Below are 18,988 nucleotides of genomic sequence, written 5' to 3' on the forward strand. Positions count from 1 at the left end.
GAACTCAGAAATCCGCCTGCCTCTGCCTCCCGAGTGCTGGGATTAAAGGCGTGCGCCACCACGCCCGGCCATTTTATAATTTTTATGGAAGCTGTTTGAAGTATTCACTCTCACTAATGATCTCACCATAAATGTATATCATGGCTTTCACTCTTGTTAGTATAAGAACCATATTAATTAGCTAAACTTTAAAAACTAAGCATTATAAATATTAACAAATTCCTACAAATTCATCAACAGTGTATGAAATATTGTCTCCATAATATTTGGTAGCATTTCTCTCAACATAATGATTATTTTTTAAAAAAAAGTTGAAACTTCTTAATATATTTATGCCTATGATTTTAAAATATGTATATATATAGTAAAATTATAAACAGTTTACATACATGATCAAACATGCTTAGAGACCAAAAATTAAGAAATGAATAAAAAGTAAAAATGAACAGAGATAAGGGTAATAGCTGTGGTAAATTAGGGGATAAGAGTTTGAGACATAGCTTATAATTTTTCAAGAAGGTACATAGAGAAGAAAATGATCGAAGCAGTAGGGAACTCTGGAGCAGTATTGGTGGGTAGTGGAGAGGAGACAGGAGATAGTGAACAGCGAAGAGAATAGCCTTGCTTTAGGAGGTGAGATAGACAGCATTAGTGTAAGAAAGTGTAGCAGTCAATGGTAAGTTTTCATCTAACTGCTATACTCTCTTGAGAATGGACTGACAAACGCAAAGTAGGAGATTTTTCAAGAAGGTACAAAAGAGTCCCATAGGAAAATGGATATGGAAGAACATGGGGAATTATAGTAAGCTGTTTAGATGTGCTGAGGGCCTGTTTGAAGTTGGTGATACTTTAAGGTGAGAATAGTCAGTAAAGGTGTGTCTTTGTTCTGCAGTGTACATGTGCACAGACTCACAGTAACCAAGGAGTTGGACCAAACAGTGGTTTAACCAAACAAGTACAGTGAACAAGAGAGGGTAAAGGCATTGAGACTGGAGAGTTGTTCTCTTTAAGCCTGTGGGATCTGAGCTGGGAAAGGAAGGGAGGAAATTGCAGTTGTTCAATAACAGTAAGAAGGTAAAGGAAGGAACCATTGCGTTGACTGACGGCCAGTCAGTACTCTTGCAGTACAGACGAAGGTATTGCTCCGGGAGGAGGAATTGGGCTGTATAGAAAAGTTACCATTGTCAGCCAGACAACGTCTAGGAAAGGCTATGGGAGTGAGTGATTGGCTTACTGGGAGGGGTAGAAGATGAACTCATTACAAGAGAGGAGATGAAGACGATGAGAGAAGAAAGAATTACCTGCATGGATATTTAAGTAGGAATTATTTGGAGGCAGTGAGCCTGAATCATAGCGTTTTAACAAATAAAGTGAAAATGTAGCCTTACTGCAAGCTGTAACTCAGTGGTAGATGATACAGCACACTCGAACCCTGGGTTCAGTCTTCAATGGTATGTATGGATGCATGGATGGGATTCAGACCTAAAAAAACCAGAATTTCACCAACTATTCTCATATATCCAGGTTCTTCATATATTAACACTTTATTAATTTCCTTTTTCTTTTTCTACATACACTTTTTACTTAATCTTTCAGAGATTTCCATATATGAGGCCTTTTGTCCCTTGGTAATTTCAGTCTATATTTTCTAAAAATTCAGCTACTGAAGTGTAACTCAAAAATAGTTAGAAAATTAACATTAATAATTTACTTTTATATACCTTATACATTATGTCATAATTACACTTAATTATGACAGGGATTTTTTGGAAAAAGAAATAAAGCACACAGTGTATTTTGTCATATTGCATAGTTGTCATATTTCTTAGTCTTTTTAAATCGGACACAGATTTTCAGTCCTATGTATTTTATTCTCTGTGTATTTTATAACATTGATGTTTATGGACAGCTAGTGTTTGCTGAATGTCCCCAAGTTGGAGTTTGCTGTATCCCTGTGATTAGACAGAGCTTATGTGTCATTTGCTGGAATCCCACAAAGGCGATGGATGCCATGCTCTCCTCAGTGCATCAGAGCAGGAAGCCCATGGCTCTCGGTTTCAACCCCACTGTTGATCTTTGCCTAGGGTCATGCCTGGTTTTGCACTGTGGCGTTGCGTTGTTCTCTGTAGTGTCTGATTTGCTGCTACCTGAAAGACTATAAATACTTCATACTGATGTCGTTTTCCTAACTGTGTTTTTCTTTTATTTTCCAGAGTGGTACTGGGAATGCCTTTTGCGTCCGTGGTTTCACAGGACCCTTGCTGTGGTTTTGTCTATCTTCTCTGTGATTGTTGTGTGGTCAGAGTGTACCTTCTTTAGCACAACTCCTGTCTTATCCCTTTTTGCAGTATTCATACAGCTGGCAGAAAAAACATACAATTATATTTATATTGAGGTCAGTTTTTCATATCAGTCATAAATATATATTTGTTTATGCACATGCTTTAACTGCTGTATCTTTTCTCATGTTTCTTTTTGTAAGAGTAAAAGGAGTAGTTTTCCACAGTGCTATTATGATGCAGGCTTAATCAACACAGACTATAAAAACTAAGAGCTGTAGCTGAAGATGAATGAAAAAGTATAGGACAGTGACAGCCGTTCTATGAGGCTGTGTTGGCCCCTGTTGTCAGGGAAGCTGTACACCTTACTATCTTCATTAGAGTTTTCAGGGAATAGTTAAATAGGATCTACGATATTCAACTGGTTGAAATGTACAGTTTTGTTTTCATAATTTCCTTTTCCTATAAGAAAAAACCCCACACTATTGTTGTATTTATATTTTAGGACATCAGTAAATGTAGCTGAGGATGAGTGCTAATTCTTGTGACAGTAAATAAAGTAATAAAGTCCTAACTCAAGTTGTAACTATTTTTTCCAGATTGCTTGCTTCCTTTCCATCTTCTTCTTAAGCATCTGTGTTTACTCTACTGTGTTCAGGATCCGCGTGTTTAACTACTACTACCTGGCCTCACACCATCAGACCGATGCGTATAGCCTTCTTTTCAGTGGCATGTGAGTACACTGCGCTTGGGAAAAGAAATGCCTCCGTTTTGCATAATAATTAAAGATCTCTTATTTCTTGTTAATGGATGTCGCATGAACATATATTTCTGTGAGCTAACTGTTCTATGTATATATTAGATAGTTTGCATATATATGGTGGCTATTTGCTGATTACCAGCTAAATTCTGCCTTTAAATTTATGGTAACTTAAGAATGATATGTTAGGCTGGGTGTTGTGGTGCATGCCTTTAATCCCAGCACTTGGGAGGCAGAGGCAGGCAGATTTCTGAGTTCGAGGCTAGCCTGGTTTACAAAGTGAGTTCCAGGACAGCCAGGGCTACACAGAGAAACCCTGTCTCGAACCCCCTCCGCCCCCAAAAAGAAAGAAAACCATGTGTTTCATAGAAAAATTTACAGGGCTGCCTTTAGCTACACTAGCCAGACTATCCAGGCTATTTATTATTATTCAGGTATATTAAGTATTTATAATATATATAATAGGCTAGACTTAGGGAAGTTCAAAGTAATATCTGGTGTCAAAATTTTGTCTTATAAAAATATCAAAATCACCACTGTGTTAGTTTTTTGTGACTGTTACAAAACCTGACACAAACAACTTAGGGGAAGAAATAGTTATTATGTCTAATGGTTTCAGAGACTTTAGTCTAGCATTACTTGATATTGTTTTGGGCAAGAAGTGAGGCTACACATGGCAAGAAGAGTATACTGGAGCAGACAGAGTTAACTACTTCATGGTACCTAGGAAGTACAGGCAGGCTGGCAGGACCCCAAGCATGCTAACTTTTGTTCATACCTCCTAGAGGTGACTTGTAGCTTCTTGTAGCTTGGCCCTACCTCCTAAAATAGAGCCATCCACTCAGACTTCTTACCATAGTGACATTGTCTGTAGTTGCTATACAGTATCAAACCTAAGAACTAAATTACCACTCTATTAACAGCAGTGTAGACTTTAATTAGTTCTTAGATTTTCATCCATTTGATGTGTAGACTGCTACAACTATCACCAGCATACAGAGCTTCCTCTTACCACAAAAAGAACCTCTTGTCACTATCTCCTCCTTATATTTAAACCTTTTCATTCTTCTAACCCTTCGTTCTCCAACCCTAGCTATGTAAGATCCTCATTTTATACTTGATCTTAGCCAGAGTGCTGAAATCAGACACCCTGAGGCTATATAAGTTAGTTATATAAGCATTCATTTCTTAAGGGAAATGTGATTAATAGGATTTCTGAATATGTCCCAGTAAGGGCAGTTCATGTGGAGAATTCAAATTATAGTTTGACTTGAATGAATATAATTGAAATATGTATATGTATACATATACATTTATGTGTATAGTATGAAAATAGCTGAAAATTATAGTTACAATGATCTGAAATGTCTTAATATATTTCACTATAGTGTAAATTGTATTTTGTTATATTTCAAATATATATGTTGGCAGTTTTGAATTTTATTGTAGGTTATTTTGCCGTTTGACTCCTCCTTTATGTCTTAACTTCTTGGGATTGACCCATATGGATTCATCCATCTCCCACCAGAATACCCAGCCAACTGCATATACATCTGTGAGTATGGTTCTTTAGGTTCCTTGTCTATGTAAGATGTTGTTAGGAGTCATCTTCTGTTATTAGTAGAAAATCTGTGTAACACATTGAACTCCTTTTTAATCACTAAAGCCTTCTCTTAAAGGTCATGTATGTAATTACTAATGATAGGATTAAAGTAATTTTCCATTTGGAATTTTTAAAAAAATGTTTATTTAGATTACTTAGATGAGCAGCATCAAAAGCCTGTTTCATAGTAGCATTAGCATGTATCTGTATATGCATATGCTTTTGTAGTAGTCATAAAATACTAGACTTCTTTAGAAGAAAGCCTAAACAGGAAGAAAGTTTAAGAAATTCATAACACTTAGTACTTTGCTTCTAAATTTTGAAAAGTCAAATTTGTTGTTGTAGCTTCAAGAGGGTAAATTTTCTAACGATGGGAAGGAAGGAGTGAATATCTGGAGCCCTGCTGACTTAACTCTTCTCTTGCTCTTCAGATCATGGGTTCCATGAAAGTTTTATCCTTTATTGCAGATGGATTCTATATATATTATCCTATGTTGGTAGTAATTCTCTGCATCGCTACGTATTTTAGGTAAGAAATTTAACATTACCTTTTTCTCATACTCTTAGTTGGATATAGATATCCATTTCCCTTGAAAGTCTACTGAGTGTTTGCTGCCTTGCTTTTAGTTGTTTGTGTTTTAGGAGGTTTGGGGAGCTAGGACAGTTTGCAGGGCCTTTTTGAGTAGTTGAGTCAGGTTCTCCATCTGCAGACAGTTCAAAGAATAGAGAAGTGGAATTATTCTGTTGCAGTTATATAGCCTGTAGAGTGAAAAGATTAACTATATGATGGGAACTCCAGAGTCGTGGGCTGCAGCCCTGCAAGCATGTCTAGCTTCTTTCTAATAACGTAAGTTAGTCTTTGGGCTTATTCTATATTGTTGCTGGGTTTTTAAATTCTGCAGATGCTAGCCAACACAAAGGGTCAGGTGAGGAGCACTTATAATCAAGATGTGTATATAAAGTTGGAAGAAAAATACTTATCTATGCTTAGAAGATGCACTGCTTGCTCTTTTTCTGGGCTCAGAGAAGATTATAGAAACTTGGCAAAGGTAAGGTTTAAAAAGGTTAAGTCTATTAACAGTAAGGAACTCATTCTAGCCATGGTTACCTACTTAAGACTTATACAAAATCAAGCCAGCTATAGTTCCTGCAGAGATGGGAATTGATCTCCAGGACCCATCCCTTCCTGAGGAGCAGTTGGCAGTTGGTAGGTGCTCCGGAAGGACGACATTTTTCTTTGAGTTAGCTAGGGAAGGTTTCCTGTGTTCCTGGCTGACCCTATCTATACCCATGCAAGTATGGAAAGCACTCAGTGGACCTAGTAGATTTTTTCTTTCTTTTTTTTAGAAAAAGATGCAAAGTTAAAGGAGGAGGTGTTAGGGAGAATGGGGACAGTTGGAGGAGGAATTAGGGATTGTATGTGATCACACTCATGATATACATGTATGAAATTCTCAACTTAGACCAAAGGATACAATGGCCTCAGCACCTTTTCTCTCCTCTTATTCCTTACTCTCATACCCCTTCAACCTTTGCTTACTGCTTCAGTGTCTCAACACGTATCAAATATCACTTTTATAAAAATATGTCATTAATATAAATTAATTTGCCTTTCTAATAAAAGTAAGTTTTATTAACTTTGGTTTATATCTTATATTATTTGTGCATAAATATAAATAACATTAGCATACTGATATTAGAATGTTTGTTTAAATCAATTCTCCATTAAGTTAAATTTTTTAGTTTTTGATAAATAAATTAGCAAAAAGATTATACTTTAAAATAAGACTGATGAGCATGGTGGCACATGTCTATAATTTTTGTAGTTTTGGGTTTTGTAGGCTGAAACAGAGGATCCCAAGTTCAAAGTCAGTGTTAGTTGTATAGCAATAACATGCTTCAAGAGAAGAGCATATATAAAATGAAGTATAATAAGACTAAAATGTTATTCAAGGCCAGCCTGGTCTACAGAGTGAGTTCCAGGACAGCCAGGGCTGCACAGAGAAATCCTGTCTCCAAAACAAAACAAAAGATTAAAAATATTAATATGAATTGACACCAAAATTATTGTTTTGAGTGTTTCCTCTAAAGTGGAAAAAACATTAGCCAACTTTACGTATTTAATGCTGTGCTGTTTATTTTTTACTCACTTAATAGTTTAATGAACTTGGCCCATGGAACCATAATGGAACTTCCTGAACTTTTAATAAGTACATCTTTTCATGTTAGTTTTCATATTGGCAAGATTAAAATTTTGAGATTAAATGACTCTGTGGCTCAAAGTAATATAAATTAGAATAATGCTGTGTCAAATATAAAATCTTAATAAAGAAGTCAGAAAAATGATTATAGAAAAGCAATCATTGTAGGGCTGGAGATGTAGCTGGAGAGGGAAGCTCGGGGGAGTGGGAAAGCGTAGTCTGAGGTGTAGGAGAGCCAGAGCTCGTTCAGGGGTCCCTGGGCCTGAGGTGAGATTGGGACCGTGGGGTTCCCAGGCTCTTGGACACTCAGGCACCGCTGCAGAAAAGCTGAAATAAGTAAGCTGGATCTAGCCGTGGCCAGAGGGAATAAGGGAGGAGCTGGTCCCACAGGTGAGAGTCCTTGGCTTGATGGTGGGCTTGGTTTGGGCTTGGTGGCAGTCATGGCTGGGAGTGCAGGGAGGCCTTTTATAGGAGATTAGACAGCAGCTCTGTAGACAAAGGCCACCTCCATGGCTCCCTACGGATCTCGATGGAAAGAGGCAGTCCATGGTTTTAACGTATTTATTGTCGTGTCAGAAAGTGGATGTGTAAAACCTTACCCCACTTCTCAGGGTGGGCCTGAGATTAAATACCTTTGCAGGGAGGAGTGTCTGGGAAGGAAAGCTTATTGGCTATGTAGGTACCTCATTAAAATGGAAATCTGTCTTGAGCCTCAGGTCACATGTGGAGGGGTTGGGGCATTGCCCTTATGTGACTGATGGCCACAGATCTATGGGGGACTGCAGCTAGTGACAGGGGCCTGGTACCCAGGAACAGGAAAAGCTCCAGTTGTCCTTTCAGGGTCTCCTGGGCTTTTAGCCTTAGCTCATCTGGGGACTTTGCTACCTTTCATGGACAGACACACACACACACACACCCCAAAAAAGGAAGAAAGAAAGCATTAAAGGTTTCTTCGTAAGCTGGGAATGATGTATGCTGTAAATGGGCAGCAGGAAGAGCCTGCCTTTTGAGAGCAGCCTGAGCTACACAGTGAAGTTTAAGTTCTAATTGAATCTGTCTCAAAGAAAGGAAGAGCTTTCCTCAAAGCCATGCACATAGTCTTCTTACATAACAGCCAATAGTCTGAGTTCATCAGATACTTATACTTTTCATAATGTAAGTCAGAGATTTTTATTTTAACTGCTGGTTTTCTTTACAGACAGACACACACACACACACACACACACACACACACACACACATCCACTTCTTTCTCCAGTCCTTCAAGTGATAAATATATTTATTCCTTAGGATTATAAGGAGTAAGAATTAAATATGAGTGAATTGTCTGATCCATGTATGATCTTTTTGAGGGGTGGGTTGGGAGCGGCGTTCAAGACAGTGTTTCTCTGTGTAGCCCTGGCTATCCTGGAACCCAGGCTGTAAACCAGGCTGACCTTGATCTCAGAGATCCACTTGCCTCTGCCTCCCAAGTGCTGATACCACCACTGCCTAGCATCATAGTAGGATCTTAACAGTATAAATTGTGCTTATCCATATATTGCTTCCTCCCTTGTATACCATGTTTTTAAGGTACTCTTGTCCTATATGACAGATTTAAATATCTAATAAGATTTCAAATAATTACCCTCCAGATAAGATATAATCATTACAGTGTATAACAGAAAAACTTCAATTCTTGAGTGAAAAAAAAAACCATAACATTAAAATTTACATAATTAAGATTTTTTTTTATCCAAAGTCTGAAATCACAGAACTCGGGAGGCTGAGGGAGGAGGTTCACTCTGAGTGTGAGGCTCGCCTATTCTAATACAGTGAAGACAGCCTGAACTTGAGAGTGACACCAGCTCTCAGAAACCAAAAGATTGTCTAAACAAGAACTCTCTACACGTACAGATGCTGATTTTATTAATTATCTTACTCATCTGCTGTGTAGCCTTTGCTGTCTTGTGCCTCTAGAGTGCTGGGATTAAAGGCGTGTGTCACCACTGCCCATGGAAGTGCTGATTTTATATGCATACTTGAGTATTAAAACTACTCTGAATATTTTAAAAGAACACATTGATTTTGTTACAGCCATCATGTAGCAATACAGGAATCCCTACTCTACTGGGAAATGCGACATAACATTTGATTGTTTTGTTTTTAGACAAAGTTTCACTGTAACCTCAGCGGGCCTCAAACCCATGACAGTTGTGCCTCAGGCTCCCAGATATTAGGATTATAGGCATGATGCTTCACATGCATCTGGATATAAGCACTGGAAAAAGAAAGAGAAATAAAGACCTTGTGCAGAGTGGCTCGCTGCATTGCTATGCAGTTTGCCATTCTAATACTGAGTCATGGTTTCTCTGGGGCTGACAGTGGTAAAGAACAATTTATCAAAATATTTACAAAATGAAATAATACTTATTGTTTCAAAATTTGCTTTTATTAGTTTGGGCACCCGTTGTTTGAATCTGCTTGGTTTCCAGCAGTTCATGGGAGATAATGATATGACATCAGATCTAGTTGATGAAGGAAAAGAATTAATCAGACGAGGTAAGATTTGTTATTCTAAAATAAATAAAAGGGCAATTTTAAGTGCTAAGATTCAAACACAAAATGAGTGAGTGCAAAATTTGTATATGATTTTATTCTACCTTAGGTGGTTTAACCTAAAAATCCATATGTCCTGTTTTCTTCACAAAAATATTTGAAAACTTAATGTAAGGTTTATTGTGAAGAAATTCTGTAGCATACATTAGTAGTGAATCTGCACTAGATAATAAGCATTTGATTTATGGTCTTGGACTTTGTGTTAATCATCCTTCTGACGATGTGACAAAATAACTGGGATAGCTTGCAAGGAGGAAAGACAGCTTACTTCAACATTTAAGTGATTTCAATCTATTGTTACTTCCCTTTTGGCCAGCATAGTGGATCATGGCAGAGAGCAAGCCAGTTTATCACGTAGAATCAATGAGAGACACAGGAAGGGGCTATGGTCCTAGTAGTATCTTCAGTCTACCCCAGTGATTTAGTGATTTAACTTCCTTCCCCTTGCCCCTGCCTTCCCAAGGCTCCAGCACCTACCAAAAGAAGTACAGCCTGCATAGCCTTTGGCCAGAACTTTAAAGAAAATACAACATCCAAGCCATAGTAGATTGGTTTGTCTTTGTTTTGAAACGTATTTGCCAAGTTCTATGTAACTATAAAGCTAATTAATTTAAAGAGTTGATAGTTTGCTATGTGCAATATCATTCAAACTTTTTTTTTCTCTTGGAATAAATGATCATTGATAAGAGAATGAGAGTACTATTAAAATACATAGAGCTTTCCTAAAGCCTATTCACAAAGAACATGTTTTATGTTTTCTTTTGTTCACGTGCTGGTAGGATGAGTGAAAGCCTTGATTTGGGGACGTTGCTTCTTCGTCTCCAGAATCCAGCCTTCATATGCTCTCTGAAGAAGTAGTGTCTCTTTGATGTGATAATTCTGTATTTGGCATAGAAACCCCTTCCTAATATTGATAAGAATGGTAAGCTGGAAGATACTGAGAGAATGGCTGTCATAATCTGTAGACTCTATCTTAAGGGAAGCATTGCACATACATCCAAAGAGCTTATATGAGAGCAGAATTATACAGAAAGTATAAACTTAGAAGAAAAGTCCAAAAGAGAGTAGAAGCTACAGAAAAACTCATCTCAGATCACCAAAAGGAAGAACATTTTTTTCACTAAAGGTAGACGGGCTCCAAAGCTATCTGTAGCCAAACAGGAATGTGTAGTAGGTTGTAGATACTGTATGCTCTTGCTTTGGTTACTCTATTTCTAATGAAACCATGTTATACTAAATTTGAGGCCATTTTTCTTGTCTTTAGAGAAAAGAAAAAGGCAAAGGCAAGAGGAAGGTGAAAATAGAAGAAGAGTAAGTATAATAGTTTATTAAATTGCTACTAACCATGAAATATCTTGGAAACACCATGAGAATCTTACTTGGAGTAAATAGTTACAGATGAGAAAAAGTAGGTAAAGGGCATAGGATTTTCTTTTCCCTTTAATGTGGATGAGTGTTTTGCCTGGGTGTATGACTTTGTACCAGGTGTACTGCTGTACTGGTGCCTAGAGTACTCGGAAGTGCACTTGGGTCTGCTAGACTGAATTACAGATGACCAGGAATGCAGCCCTGGCCACTTGGAGGAGCAGCAGGTACTCTTAACCACTAAGCCGTATCCCAGCCCTGGGTGTAGTTTTAAAGAAGGGAACACTTTTTAAGACTTTTACATACACATAGCGTGCTAGGTATCCTCTCAGATTGGGTCCAATATCCATCAGGTCGCTGACTAAACTATCTATACAGTGACTGAGTAAATTTATGCAGCCTTATTGATAATGTAAATTAGGTTGGTTTAAAATCATTATGCTTTTTTCGAATATGACATGTGTATTTTCATCTTTAATTTCTCTTTAGTGCTCCATTTTCTGAGGCAAATCTTCTTTGAGAAAGTGGGAAAAAATGAAAGAAAAGAAAATCTACTCACAGTTTCTTTAACTATTTAATGTTGATGTATGTAACTGTAATTCAGGGTCAGGGTTTCTTCTTCCCATTTGCTCCCAAATAATTGCAGAGTGTTTCTATGCCCACTCTTTTGAAACAATATCTATTTATTTTGAGACAGAGTCTCTCACTAGAGAGCCTGGAACTTGCTACGTAGACCAAGATGGCCTAGCACTTACTCGAGATCTACTTGTCTCTGTGCTGGGTTTAGCTCCTGAATGAATGACACAGAGACCTGGTATTTTTATTAACAAGCTGCAAGCACTAAGCTGGGCGTGGTTCTGAGTTATTCTTCTCCAGTTATGCTGTCTACTTCCCAGCCCTGTGGTCCTTTGCCTGCATCTGAGTCTTGCCCTGGTTCGCTTAGGTCCGCCTGTGTCCTCATGGCTGCTCTCCCATTGTGACCTCATGGCAAATCCTGGTCCATCTACATGGTCTCTCCACCTTTTTTCTCTCCCTTTCTCTCCTCTCCTTCTTCTGGCCCTCTTTTCCCTGGGACCCCCCCAGACTGGGATCAGAAGTCCTGCCCTATTCTCTTCTCTTCTTCCCAACTAATTGGCTGATCAGCTCTTTATTAAGCAATCATTGGTAATGGGAAACAGTGTTTGCTTAACATTTAGACTAGAGATGCTTGACCATGCCAATGTCCAGACTATAACCAGATGTTTGGGCATAGAGATCAGCATCTCAATTCACAGTGCACAAAGCCATCCCCCAACAGATATATTTATCCTGAAAAGTAATTAAAAGGAGATGTCGTAGTTGTCAGTGTATTGTACCATATGCCGATAAAAAGGAGACTTGTATATTTGGTATGGTAGGTAGCACATGCCTTAATCCCAGCACAGAGACAAGTAGATGTCAGTGAGTGCTAGCTATTCTGGACTACATAGCAAGGTCCAGGCCTACTAGTGAGACTTTCTCAAAATGAACATTTTTAAAGGATAGATATGGTTTTTATTTCACAGTTAGAACCAAAAGTAGACATTACTTCTATTAGGACAGTTCTTCTCAACCTGTGGGGGTTGAACAGTTCTTTCACAGGGGCTACATATCATTTTGTATTAAAATTTATAACTAGTAAAATTACAGTTTTGAAGTAGCAATGAAAAGAATTTTAAGGGAGGGGATTACCGTTATATGAGGTACTGTGTTAAAGGGTCTTAGCATTAGGAAGGTTAAGAACCACTGTATTAGAACTTTTAACTTTGGGCTGGAGAGATGACTCAGTGGTTAAGAGCATTGACTGCTCTTCCAGAGTTCCTGAGTTCAATTCCCAGCAACCACATGGTGGCTCACAACCATCTGTAATGGGATCTGATGCCCTCTTCTGGTGTGTCTGAAGAGAACAATGGTGTATTCATATTCATAAAATAAATAAATAAATCTTTTTAAAAAATTAACTTCTAAAATTTACCAGAATTGTAATAGACTTGACTACATAAAAATTTAAAAAAAATGTATTCAAAATTCCCAAAGTGCCTGGCATGAATGAATAGCTTGTATAAAACATGGAACAGAAGCTCTCAAATGACCGTTTCAGTTAGGTATAAGGTATAGAATGTTAGTTAATGAGGTCATACTGTCTTCCATGGTAACTTATAAGTTTGTGTGAGTCCTAGTCTTACATACAGCCTTAATTTGTTAGCAAAAGGGACTTATCAGATCTCCTGTATTTATAGCTTGCTCAAGTAAAAGAAGGTTTTTAACATCTTATATCTTTTATATGGTTAGAGTAAGCTTGCTATTATTATGGTTTTTTGAAGTTTTAGTTAGAATAATAAATAATACAATCATAGCCAGCAAAATGCTTTTGTTAAAAATTAAAGGGGATAAAAATTGATTTTAAAGATACTATTAAAATTATACTGACTTCTAATGAATTTCTGATGAAAAATGGTTATAGTACTTTGCATCTAGACTATTGACAGTATAACATTTGCTATATTTCGATTGGGGTTCTGCTCTAGGAGTGGAAAGAACGTTATGGACACAACAGAGAGGATTCCACTCGGAACAGAAACGTTCATCCTGACCCCAAAGAGTCAAATTTCTCAGACACTACTACCAATTGGTGTAAGTACCGTATTTCCTAGTTTGCTTAGGAATTACTTTTTAAATGTTTGCACTGTACAGAACTGGGACCATAGCATCTGGCATCACGAACATCTCTACACTGACTTCCTTTATCATTGTCTAGTGTGCAAAAGGAAGAGGAAGTGGTGTATCAGGTAAGTAATTGTGTTATTTTCAAGGTGTGTGCTAGGGAGGTAATTATTTCTACAACTTACCTTTATGGTTTTTGTCCTTTTCAACTAGTTGATGTAGGTTATTCATTTATCTTTATAAGAATTTGTTAACCCTTACTGAAGTGCTTTTCCATATATGTAGTGAGAGAAAAATAAATTTCTGTCCCCAGGATGTTCATAATTTAGAGAAGTACTAAAGATAGATACAAGTCTTCCACCACAGTGTGAGTTAGAAACCTGGGTAGCACTGACGCTGCACTGATGGGAAGAAGAAAGAAACCCATTGACCTGGGGAAAACACCAGGAACCCTTTCTTTGTGCAGGACTTTACATTGTGTAGCAGGCAAAGTTTTGTCATTGGGGAAGATGACCTATTGCTAAGGAGCTGTACTACTGAGGCTTCTGTGAATAGGGTTCTGCCCTGAGATTGAAAATGAAGTAGGAAATCTGAGCATCCTTCCCTAGCTATTCATTTGTACAGAAACAGTGTGCGGTTAGAGGAGGAATAGTCACACAGGTACCCTCCTAATGGTCTGAAAGCAGAAAACAGGTACCAGAAACATTCCTGTGTATTGAGGCCATCTAAACACAAGGAAAACTGAAGTCTGTAGCAGCTGAAGGGAACTAAAGCAGAGTCTAAATTCACAGTAAGTACAGTAGGTTAATTCAGTGCTCCAACGTTCATGACCCTATAGAATGAGGCATGCCTGCCCCATTTTGAATATATGTTATTTAGCTTAACTTCTGTATTCATTTACATGAAATTTCTAGTCTTTAGCAACAATTTCTGAGGTATATAAGGAAATAAAGTATAAGCCATCTTCAAAATATGAAATAGTAAACATCCTAGGCCTACAAGAGCCTCAAGTATTAGAATTATCAGGCAGATCATTGGTGGAAATATCTAATTAGTATGCTTAAAGATGTAGTGGAAAGGTTGGATAATGTGCATAAAGAGATGTAGGGAATTTCACCAGGCAGCTGGAAATTATATAAAGGAGCTAAATGGAAATTTTAGAAATATTTTAATGGCAGACTCCAGTGATGTTGCAGACTTCTCATGTAAGTTGTTACCGCAGAGAGTACACCTATGCTGAAGGAAATTACCCTGGGGGATAGAAAAAAGGTTCTCTCTTAGGAGGGTATTTTTATACCAAATATTTCTGTAATGAATATTGAGCTAAGTGTTCAGAAATGAATAATAGTTACCTAGATGAAAGGGGTTTTATCTAGAAAGTGACCAAGCTGTTGTGCTGTGAGAGGATGTTTGGGAACACGCTTTCTCATGACTCTAGAGCTTAAACATGAGTCCCCTAGCAAAAGGGGCTCCAGACAGTTTAGAGACACACACTTTCATCCTCAAAAGTATGGACGTTACAATGTAGGTAGCATTTGTAACTTGGAAGAACATAATCTTTATTTAAAATTTTACTTTTTATTATTGTTTCAATATTCATATGTATATTTGATCATATTCTAACCACTTGCCCATCTCCTTCTAGCTCGTTCCCCTTTACCCACCCAACTTCATAGTTTTTCTTTGTCTTAAAACAAATAGCAACATAAAAAGAAAACAAAGAAATAAAAACAAAACCAACCAATGAGACAAATACCACAAAGTATGTTTTGTGTTGTTTCACTATTCTCGAGCATGTGGCCTGCTCTGGGTGTGGTAGATATATCCAGTATCACTCCATTTGAAGAGAACTGATTTCTCTCTCTCCTAGCAGCTATCACTTACAAATAGCACATGCCTTAAGGACGAGACTCTGTGCCCACCTTAACCTGTCCATGCTGGGGTTTTGTGAGTTTGAACATGTACACATTCTGTCATAGTTGTGTGGGCAACTATGTATGCACAATATGCTGAGAGAAGTTGAACAACTCTGGCTCTCTCTCTCTCTCCCTTTTTTTTTTGTAGAACATGATTTTAATATTTTCTATTTTAATAATTATTCTGTCTGTTACTATTCAACAGACAGAATAATTATTTTAAGATACATTTCATTGTTACGTCTCCTGTATTTCTTTAAGGGAGTTATTTATGTCCTTCTCAATGTCCTCTATCATCATTATGAGAAGTGAGTTTAGATCTGAATCTTAGTTTTCCTGTGTGTTGGGGTATCCAGGACTTGCTATGGTGAGAGAATTGGGTTCTGATGATGCCAAGTAACCTTGGTTTTTGTTGCTTATGTTCTTATGCTTGCCTTCCACCATCTGGTTATCTCTAGTGCTGCCTGCCCTCTCTATATCTGACTGGAGCCTGTCCTTCCTGTGATCCTGGTTGGGTCAGAATCCTCAGAGTTCAGCTCTCTCTGGGATCCTGAGATCCTGGGTGTGTCAGAGCTCCTGGAAGTTCAGCTGCCTCTGGGACTCTGAGATCCTGGGAATCTCTTGATCCTGGGCAAGTTAGAGCGCCTGGGAGTGGAGCTGCTTCTGGGTGTTGTGGAACTGGCTGCAGAGTGTACACCCAAGGTCTGCTCAGGACACCAGCCCAGAAGGGAAGCAACCTGTGCCACTGGTCGGGTAGAGTTCCTGGGTGCCTGGTTCATACTGGTCCCAGTTACTTCTGGTATTGAGGCAGATGTTGTATCATCCTCACCTCTGATCCTATGTTTCTGGGAGTGTTAGAGCGCCTGGGAGTGGTGCTTCCTCTGGGATGTGGGACTGGCTGCAGAGTTAGATGGTCCAAGGTCTGCTCAGGGCACTTCTGATCCTACGATCCTGGGCGGATTAGAGCTCCTGGGCAACTCTAGCCCTTACAGTCTGTCTGTCCCCTTTTCTTTGAGGAGAGGGGAATGACATAAAGACATTCATTCTCTTTAGGGACGAATGCTTCAGAGTCTTCCACTCTCTGCTGTTGTCCAGATTTGGATCTCTATGCTGATTACTTAGTATAGTTAGTAATGAATTTAGCCTCTCTGAAGAGGTTTAAGCAATGCACTAATCTGCAGGTGTAGCAAAATACCCAAAGGTGTTGGATTCTTAGGGGCGAGTCCAATCTTTGTTGTCAGAATATCCAGCAAATGCAACAGCAAACCAGCAATAACAAAAGCAGCAGCGGTGGGGGCCACAGCTGCCTGCCACAGACCCTCTCAAGGCTGTTGCATTTGTACCCTTTCAGAGTGCCCAGAATTAACCACCTGCAGCTGGCACAGGTCACGCCCTCCTACACATACCCTAGACTACAAGACAGTCAGAGTTAACAGCTGTGGGGAGTCTGAAACAGCTTCACACCCTGCACCTAGGAATAAAACAAAAACATATTCACATAACATAACTGGGTTGTTCAAGAAACCAAGGCTCTCACTACAGTGGTTGGTTACTCTGCTATTACACCAATGGGTTTTTTACAGGCAGGTTGCTACTATAGCTTACAGGATTCACAGTGGAGTGAGACTGGTGGCTACTGTTCTCCTCTAGTAGTAGCATTGAATAGAGTAGTACCTTCCAACACTACAATGTTAAGACAGTACCTCTGAAAACTAGGGTAAAGCTCCCAGTTGAGAACCAGCTCATCTTCTCTGTGTTCAGTGACATGAAGTAGGATCTGCTGCTGCTTAGAAAAATGAATTTAATGACAGTATACAATATGAATTTTGGTGGGCTAGGGAAAAATAAAATATGACTTAGAGAAATGAAGCTCAGAAACCATTTTAAAGTCTGTTTTTATAGTGAAGTCAAGGAGTAATGTGGGCTTAAAGTGAGGCAATGGTACTTGAATAAAGACAGAAGATTGTTTGAAGGCTATTTAGGATAGAATAAATAGAGGTTTTAGCTAAAACTCAGAAACAGTGAAGAATCTATAAAGGTATTTGGGTACTTACTGAGTGAAAGTTTGCAGAATTGAAAGATCTGAAAGTATGAGAGAACTGTTAAGAAAAGAACAAACACAAAGCTTTAGATAGTGAGTTTATATCCAGCCACTTTGCTGAAGGTGTTTATTAGCTGTAGGAGTTCTCTGGTAGAATTTTTGGGGTCGCTTATATATATACTATCTTATCATTTGCAAATAGCAATACTTGGACTTCTTCCTTCCAATTTGTATCCTCTTGATCTCCTTTAGATATCTTATTGCTATAACTAGAACTTCAAGTACTATGTTGAAAAGATAGGGAGAGAGTCGGCAGCTTTGTCTTGTCCCTGATTTTAGTGGAAATGCTCTAAGTTTCTCTCCATTTAGTTTAATATGGACTACTAACTTGCTGTATTTACTTTTATTATGTTTACGTATGTGCTCTGTATCCCTGATTTCTTTAATACCTTTAACATGAAGGAGTATTGGATTTTATCAAAGGCTTTTTCAGCATCTAATAAGATAATTGTGTGGGCTTTTCCTTCCGTTTGTTTACATGGTGGATTGCATTGATGGATTTTCATGTATTGAACTTCTCTGCATCCCTGGGATGAGTTAGAGAGGCACTATTTGTTGGATGGATAAATGCATGAGAGAAACAAGGAATAAACTTAAGTGAATGACTTAAGCACATTCTTGATTAATTCCAAGTAACCAATAATGCATTAGTGTCACATTAGGAAAAAAAAAAAATACAAGCCCTTGCCCTTGGGCTCATTTAGTCAAGAATGATTCCAGATTTGAATTCTGTACTTCATGCTTCCTGTCTCCATCCTCTGTCTGTCTATGGTAAGAGTCTGAATCTGTGCCCACCTGAAGGCTGCCTTGTGAATTTGTCCCTGTGTGACTGTATCTGTCCAAGTGTGTGTGTGTGTGTGTGTGTTATGTGTGTGTGTTTGGAATAGCACAGAAAGAATCACATGGGGAAAGAATGAAATACTTCACAGAAACCTTTTTGGTTTTGTTTTTCAAGTGGGGTTTCTTTATGTAGCCTTAGCTGTCCTGGAATTAGATCTGTATCCAGGCTGACCTCTTACTCACCTGCCTCTGCCTCCTAAGTACTGGGATTAGAGGTGTGCTGCTGCTACCACCACCCAGATATTTTACATGAATCTTTAACAAGAGTTTTTCAAGGGATTCAGTCATTCATCCCAACAGAACCAAATAACAAATAGTACCTCAAACATCATTATTTTTCAGCCAATATCCATGAGTAGATATTCATTTTAGAAGATTTCTTTCAATCTTTGTATTTACTCCTTTTAGCATTTACATTGTTCCAGGTCAAGGACATGGACCAGTATATGACTTTAAGATTACAGTTATGCAGTAGCTTTGGTTGTAAAAATTGATTACATGAGAAACCCAAAGGTAGATAGATTGTTATATTGCTTTCTTTTTTTTTTTTTTATATTTTTATTACATATTTTCCTCAATTACATTTCCAATACTATCCCAAAAGTCCCCCATAGCGCCCCCCACTTCCCTACCCACCCATTCC

General features: G+C 38.3%; 1 protein-coding gene across 4 annotated transcripts in view; it reads left to right on the forward strand.

The window, feature by feature from the left end:
* The window catches only part of Lmbrd2 (LMBR1 domain containing 2), a 60,178-nt gene that overhangs the window by 31,393 nt on the left and 9,797 nt on the right, over positions 1 to 18,988 (forward strand). For all 4 annotated transcript variants that reach the window (XM_021183333.2, XM_021183334.2, XM_029469677.1 and 1 more), the window contains exons 10-16: positions 2,214 to 2,395; positions 2,879 to 3,012; positions 4,489 to 4,594; positions 5,074 to 5,171; positions 9,281 to 9,384; positions 10,706 to 10,752; positions 13,353 to 13,458. In XM_021183333.2, coding sequence (XP_021038992.1) covers positions 2,214 to 2,395; positions 2,879 to 3,012; positions 4,489 to 4,594; positions 5,074 to 5,171; positions 9,281 to 9,384; positions 10,706 to 10,752; positions 13,353 to 13,458 — 777 coding nt within the window. The remainder of the gene's footprint in view (positions 1 to 2,213; positions 2,396 to 2,878; positions 3,013 to 4,488; positions 4,595 to 5,073; positions 5,172 to 9,280; positions 9,385 to 10,705; positions 10,753 to 13,352; positions 13,459 to 18,988) is intronic.

This window comes from Mus caroli, chromosome 15 (assembly GCF_900094665.2).
Source record: "Mus caroli chromosome 15, CAROLI_EIJ_v1.1, whole genome shotgun sequence".
Taxonomy (NCBI): Eukaryota; Metazoa; Chordata; class Mammalia; order Rodentia; family Muridae; genus Mus; species Mus caroli.